At 37.1% G+C, this 7,175-nt stretch overlaps 1 protein-coding gene across 2 annotated transcripts in view; it reads left to right on the top strand.

Annotated features, from left to right (window-relative positions):
- LOC101493402 (mitochondrial pyruvate carrier 1-like) overlaps window positions 1-6,427 on the top strand; it is a 16,487-nt gene extending 10,060 nt beyond the window's left edge. For both annotated transcript variants that reach the window (XR_003470544.2, XM_004514815.3), the window contains one exon: window positions 6,253-6,427. Coding sequence is in view for 1 of the 2 variants with exons in the window: in XM_004514815.3 (XP_004514872.2) it covers window positions 6,253-6,289 (37 nt within the window). In the remaining variant the exon portion in view is untranslated. The remainder of the gene's footprint in view (window positions 1-6,252) is intronic.
- Window positions 6,428-7,175: the final 748 nt, after the last annotated feature.

The raw sequence follows: 7,175 nt of genomic DNA, 5'->3' as shown, positions 1-7,175 counted from the left end.
CTTGCACATATTGGGTCTTTCTCCACATAGGAAGGGAGCCCAAAACCCAACATATCTCCCCCTCACAACTATGTGGAGGTGACCGCCAAACCGGCGATCTCACAACAAGTTTCAAACTTGCTTCTCGGTAATGCCTTGGTCATCATATCAGCACCATTATCATCTGTATGAATCTTGGCCAATTCCAACAATCCAGCATCCAAAACATCACGTATCCAATGATACCTAACATCAATGTGCTTGGACCTAGAATGAAAGGTTGAGTTCTTACCAAGATGAATTGCACTTTGACTATCACAAAATAGCAAATACTTATCTTGAACAAAACCAAGCTCCTGCAAGAATTTCCTCAACCATAACAATTCCTTGCATGCTTCTGTAATGGCAATGAACTCTGCCTCAGTAGTGGACAATGCAACACACCTCTGCAATCTGGATTGCCATGCCACAGCTCCCCCTGCAAGCTTAATCAAGTAGCCTGAAGTAGACTTTCTGGAATCAATGTCTCCAGCCATATCAGAATCAGTATATCCCACAAGAGTAGGCTTATCACCTCCAAAACAAAGCCTCAAACTGGTAGTACCACGAAGATACCTCAAAATCCATTTCACAGCATTCCAATGCTCTCTACCTGGATTAGACAGAAATCTACTAACTGTACCAACAGCATGTGCAATATCAGGCCTTGTACACACCATTGCATACATTAAACTACCCACAGCAGATGCATAAGGAACTCGTTGCATATCTGATTTTTCAGCTTCATTGGTAGGACTCTGACTAGTACTCAATTTAAAATGAGTAGCAAGAGGAGTACTTACAGCCTTAGCATATTCCATCTGGAACCTCTGTAACAGTCTTTCAACATAGTGTTCTTGTGACAGCCAAAGTTTCTTCTTGTTCCTGTCACGCATGATTCTTATACCAAGAATCTGCTTAGCAGCTCCCATGTCTTTCATGGCAAATGACTCGCCCAATTGCTTCTTCAACCTGTTAATCATGGAAATATTTTTCCCAACAATAAGCATGTCATCAACATACAATAACAAGATAATGAAATCATCATCAGCAAACTTTTTAACAAAGACACAGTGATCAGAAGTAGTCTTCCTGTAGCCTTGCTCACACATAACTGACTCAAACTTCTTGTACCACTGACGCGGGGCCTGCTTCAAACCATATAGACTCTTTCTGAGCCTACACACATAGTCTTCTTTGCCTTTAACAAGAAAACCATCAGGTTGCTTCATGTAAATCTCTTCCTCCAAATCACCATGAAGGAAAGCAGTTTTTACATCCATTTGCTCTACCTCCAAATCAAGAGTAGCAGCCAAACTCAACACAGTTCTAATGGATGACATCTTCACCACAGGAGAAAAAATCTCATTGAAATCAACACCCTTTCTCTGTCTGAAACCTCTCACAACTAATCTGGCTTTATATCTTGAAGATGTAGAATTGTTTTCTTGCTTCACTCTGAAGATCCACCTGTTTTCCAAAGCCTTCTTTCCCTTAGGTAGTTTCACCAAATCAAAAGTGTGATTATCATGCAAAGACTTCATTTCATCTTGCATAGCATCCAACCACTTCTTCTTTTCATCACTCTCCATGGCTTCATCATAACATTCAGGTTCGCCTCCATCAGTCAAGGTAACATAGTCATCAGAAGGATACCTGGTGGATGGTTTCCTCTGCCTAGTAGACCTCCAAACTTGAGCTTGAGGTGGTTCAGGAGCATCACCAAGATCCTCATCTTGTGACATCTCATGTTCTTCTTCAGCATCATCATTAGGAACATCAAAATCATCTCCAAGCTGCTGATCACCAACATCACCATGTTGCTCATCATTCTGAACATTATTTTCAGCAGTATCCAGATCATGTGTAGGCATCCGAACTGGATCAACATCAGACAAACCATTATCAATCTCAGGTGTAGTCTTCTCCATCTTATCAATGTCTTCAATGGTTTGGTCTTCCATGAACTTCACATCACGGCTTCTAACAGCTTTCTTCTCAACTGGATCAAACAGCTTGTAGCCAAATTCATCCTGACCATAACCGATAAAGATGCACTGTCTTGTCTTCCCATCCAACTTGGATCTCTCATCCTTTGGAACATGCACATATGCTTTGCAACCGAAGACACGCAAATGATCATACCTGACATTCTTGCCAAACCAAATCTTGTCTGGCACCTCAGCATTCAAAGCAGCTGCAGGACTCAGATTAATAACATGCATTGCCGTGTACAATGCTTCACCCCAGAAATGCTTAGGCAACTTTGCTTCAGAAAGCATACACCTAACTCTTTCAATCAATGTCCTGTTCATTCTCTCTGCTAAACCATTCAGCTGAGGGGTTTTAGGAGGAGTCTTTTCATGTCTGATACCGTGCTGCTTGCAATAAACATCAAATGGTCCACAATACTCACCACCATTGTCAGTACGAATGCATTTCAACTTCTTGCCTGACTGTCTCTCCACCATAACATGGAACTCTTTGAATTTCTCCAGAACTTGGTCTTTTGTCTTCAAAGCATAGACCCAAAGCTTTCTGGAACAATCATCAATAAAAGTAACAAAGTAAAGTGCACCACTAATTGACTTTACCTTCAACGGGCCACAAACATCAGAATGCACCAATTCAAGCAACTCTGACTTCCTTGAGGAAGGATGTTTCTTGAAGGATACTCTAGTCTGCTTACCAGCCATGCAATGAGAACATTTCTCCAACTCTGCACTCTTTAATCCCGGAAGTACATCCTTTTTAGCTAAACAATTCAGCCCCTTTTCACTGATATGACTAAGCCTGCGGTGCCACAAAGAAGCCTCCATATCCATGGCATTCACACTGTCTTTAGCAACCAATGCTTTAGTCCAATACAGTTTATTAATTTTCTCCCCTCTGGCCACAACTAAGTTACCTCTGGTGAGTTTCCATTTTCCTGAACCAAAGTGATTATCATAACCACCATCATCAAGCATCTGCACAGAGATCAAATTAAAGCGAACATCTGGAGCATGTTTGACTCCTCTAAGCAACAACTGCACTCCCATGTTGGTCTGCAAACAAACATCACCAATACCAACTACCTTGGACACACCATCATTACCCATCTTCAACACTCCAAAGTCACCAGAAGTGTAAGATGTGAAGAACTCCTTCCTTGGTGTAACATGCAGTGTAGCACCACTATCAATAATCCACATGCTCTCATCTGATACAAGATTGACTGAGTCATAGTCACGGAGAATAATCAGATCATCACAAGTAGCAGTAGTAACACGGTCATCATCATCATGATTCTTATCTCTCTGCTTACTGTTATTGTTTTTGCTCTCCCTTTTCCATATGAAACAGTTCCTCTGTATGTGCCCCATTTTGTGACAATAATTGCACTCCACATTCTTGTGTCTGGACTTGGACTTACTTCTGTTGTTCTCTCTACTCGCACTTCTGTTATTCTGTCTATTCCCTTTCGGTTCCTTTCTTTGACTTCGGCCCCTGTTCTCAGTGACAAGTACCTCGGAATGAGATGAAGTACCTTGTGCCTTCCTTCTCATCTCCTCATTAAGAACACTTCCCTTTACACTTTGCAAAGAGACAACACCATCAGAAGCTGAGTTTGTAATTGAAACCCGAAAAGTTTCCCAAGAATCTGGTAGAGTATTCAGTAGCCATAGTCCCAACACTTCATCATCAAATTTGATACCCATACCTGACAATTGATCTAGGAGCCCTTGAAAATCATTTAAATGATCTGAAATAGAAGTCCCCTCCTTGTACCTCAAATTCATCAAGGAGTTCAACAAATACAACTTATTATTCCCTGATTTAGAAGCATACAAAGATTCAATCTTCTTCCACAAGGATCTTGCATGTTCCTCATTAGCAATGTGATTATAAACATTGTCTTCTACATATTGCCGAATAAAACCACAGACCTGCTGATGTTCAAAGCTCCAATCCTCATCAGTCTTGGATTCTGGCTTCTCAGTAGCAAACACAGGAAGATGCAAATTCTTCACAAATAACAGATCCTTCATTTTTCCCTTCCATAAGTGATAATTAGTGCCATTCAAACAAATCATTCTATTTGTATTTGCCTCCATCATTCAAACAAGTCAAACAGCCCCTTAACCAAAGAGCTCTGATGCCACTCTGATGGGAAATTCAACAACAAATATAATAACAACTCTAACAGAGCAATATGCAGCGGATAATCAATTTCCCAAACTTGCAAGAATCTGTGAGGAGCAATCAACAAATAATCACAGCAACTAAAATCACCATCACAAATGACACAATAATTTTTTAACGTGGAAAAACCTTCTCAATGTGAGAAGTAAACAACCACGGGACCAAGCCAGTAATAAAGCTCCACTATGATCAAAATATGGGTACAAGAGAGTTTCTAATATGGCACAAATTTGTGCTCAGTAACCAGCCAAAAACAACAAGGTAACCAGCACAACAATCAGCCAACACAACGAGAAAACAAACATGAAATTGAGAACAAAGTTCAGCAAAAAAAACCAGAAAAACTGCTGCTGTCCGAGTTCAATTGCTCCCACCTCAGACCTCTGATTGACGATCCAAACGGTCAGAATGAAGTACCACGAGTCACGAACCTGCTGTCCAAATTTCAGCCCGATCCGACGGTGAACGAAGGAGAAATCGCGAATCTAGTGCAGCTGCTCTGTTTTATGCGAAAATAGGGTTTGCTCTTCCTCTCTCACTTTTCTCTTTGCCTCTCTCTCTGAATTCAACTCTTACACGCCCACTAATCTGACCTCTCTCCACTTGGATAAGTGAGACACATGGACTTGCACATATTGGGCCTTTCTCCACATAGGAAGGGAGCCCAAAACCCAACACAATGCCCTTTCCATCAGATTAACAAATCTCAAAACCTGGTGTTGTGCCTCATGTTTGTGTTTTAAAATAATAATCCAAATAAAACGACTCTAGTCATCTACTACAGTAAGAAAATATTTCTGCCCATATAATGTGATAGTGGAATAAAATATTTCTGCCTATATAATGTGATAGTGGAAAAAGACCCTCATAGGTCTATATGCAACAACTCAAACCACTTATGTGCTCTACTCAAATTATCAGGATAAGAAAACTTTCTTTGTTTAGACAAATGACATATATCACATACTAAACTTAATTTGCACAAATGTTTGGATACGTACAATTTATTTAAGGCATCAAGCCTAGCAAAAGAAAGATGTCCAAACTTAAAATGTCATACGGCTGAGCTTGGGATGGTTATAGAATTACAAACATTACGTGAGACTTTAATAGAATGACTAGCAGATAAATCTTGAGATACATCTTCCAAATAGTAAATTCGATAATACTCCTTACCTGAACCATTCATCTTCTGCAGAGAATTGTACATTAAACACCTTTCATCAGTAAAGATAATGATACAATTCATTTGACTAACCAATTTACAAATAGAAATAAGGTTCATATAAAACTCAGGATGGTAGAGAAATCAGTCAAATTAGGGACTTTGTTGCATGGATGACACCGATAAATTCAGCATTTTCATCAGTTCCATTGGGCAATTTGACACGAATGTCACTGACTCTCTTGAAAGTAGAAAACATACTCAAAGAACATTATATATAATATGAGGCACCACTATCCAATATCTAAACACTATCCTTTCCATTGAATTACCCTGCATTTCTTCAATTGTCATATTTTTGCGCTTCAAAGCTCCTGATGTAGAAGTTTTATTCAGTGTGTTCAACTCCAACCTTCAATGTATTGGACTTCAACAATGCCATGAGAGCTTGATACTCATCGGTGCTCAAAGCTTTAACACATTTTTTTGCAAACATTAAACACTTTTATCACTTTAGTTACAAACACTAGAAACATTAGTCTCTTAACTTAAAAACACTTTACAATGATAGACATAACTAAAATGTCTGATATTTATAATTTAAGGGACCAACGTCTCTACAGTTTGTAACTGAAGGGATTAAAATGTAATGTTACAACTTGAAGGACAAAAGTTAAACTAAAAAAGTTTGAGGGATCAAACTGTTTAACATTTATAATTTAAGAGACTAAAATGAAAATGAAAAAAATCTTAAAGGACAAAAGTGAAATCTAAAAATAATTTCATGGACAAACAGTCTAGTTTAGCCTTTTTATTTTTCGTTTGGATGGAAGATTTAAAAAATATGTTTTAACGTTACTTGTTTGTTTGATGTAATTAATCAGGGGCACTCAGCAGAAGAAAGATGACAAAGATGAATGAAATATAAAGACTTTTATCTTGTGAATTTTTTTTTTAATAAAAACTTGTATTAATTTTACTTTTGAATAAGGAAGCGAGAGACATTTGAAATGAATAATTGTTTACATTTCTTAAAGGAGATACATTTTCATTTACTAATATTTCATCTTCTCTCTATAAAAATAATTTATTTAAAGTCTCTCATCAAGAAAAAGCGATCCCACATTTTAGAAAATGAAAAATTAAAATATTTTTATAAAGGAAATGATGTCTAAAATTGTTACAAGTTCAAACAAAATAATTCATGTGACTCGTCATTCACCATTTACTCTTGAATTTATCCTAATTTGAATTATAAATACTTGAAATATTTTGTGGATGTCAATCTTCTTTCTTAGAATGATCGTACAACTTATATCATTAATTGTTCGATCATTCATATGTTTGTAAGTTTATGAGTTTGTGTTTTATACCTATGACTCTTGTAATAATATAGAAAACCTTGAATATATAACAATTACCAAGATTCTTCTCCATTTACTCTTGTAAGGATTTGTGAGCTCTCCAGCAACCATACAAACTATGCATGCATAAATATATTTTTAACACAAGATTATCACTATAAAGTAAATATGAAAATACACTTTTTTATTTTTAAACTTAGAAGAGATGATAAATTTTACTATAATCAATTCACACAACTATAAAGTACCAGATTTAAATACAGACAAGACATTCAACCTAACAATATCAACATTTATCAGTTGAGCTAGATCTTAATGACCAATTAGTTAAATCAAATAATGACATACATTAGTACTAAACTAATTAATCATCAACAAAACATGTATTTCACTAAATCTCATAAATATTAAAGCAAAGGTAATAACCATATACAGAAAACCAT

The sequence above is a fragment of the Cicer arietinum genome, chromosome 3 (genome assembly GCF_000331145.2).
Source record: "Cicer arietinum cultivar CDC Frontier isolate Library 1 chromosome 3, Cicar.CDCFrontier_v2.0, whole genome shotgun sequence".
Classification (NCBI taxonomy): Eukaryota; Viridiplantae; Streptophyta; class Magnoliopsida; order Fabales; family Fabaceae; genus Cicer; species Cicer arietinum.
This window is presented reverse-complemented; position numbering and strand designations above follow the sequence as displayed.